Below are 239 nucleotides of genomic sequence, written 5' to 3' on the forward strand. Positions count from 1 at the left end.
GTGGAAATTCGGGTCCCCGTTGGCGCCCTGCGTTTAAATGGGATATACCAATGCCCACATTGTCGCTGTGTTTGGTCGTTAACATAGAGCCTGCGTGCTGCTGAATCAGGGAGTCGAGCCCATGCGAACTGCCATCTGATCCACTCTTATCAATGAAGCAGCAGATCATGGCGGATGGCCCCAGGTGTAAGAGGCGAAAACAAGCCAACCCCCGGAGGAAAAACGGTAAGCCACCCCCC

General features: G+C 54.8%; 1 protein-coding gene across 2 annotated transcripts in view; it reads left to right on the forward strand.

The window, feature by feature from the left end:
* Window positions 1-152: 152 nt before the first annotated feature.
* Window positions 153-239, forward strand: part of ZEB2 (zinc finger E-box binding homeobox 2) — a 114212-nt gene continuing 114125 nt past the window's right edge. For both annotated transcript variants that reach the window (XM_009891697.1, XM_009891698.1), the window contains exon 1: window positions 153-225. In XM_009891697.1, coding sequence (XP_009889999.1) covers window positions 153-225 — 73 coding nt within the window. The remainder of the gene's footprint in view (window positions 226-239) is intronic.

Source organism: Charadrius vociferus, unplaced genomic scaffold (assembly GCF_000708025.1).
Source record: "Charadrius vociferus isolate BGI_N301 unplaced genomic scaffold, ASM70802v2 scaffold109, whole genome shotgun sequence".
NCBI lineage: Eukaryota > Metazoa > Chordata > Aves > Charadriiformes > Charadriidae > Charadrius > Charadrius vociferus.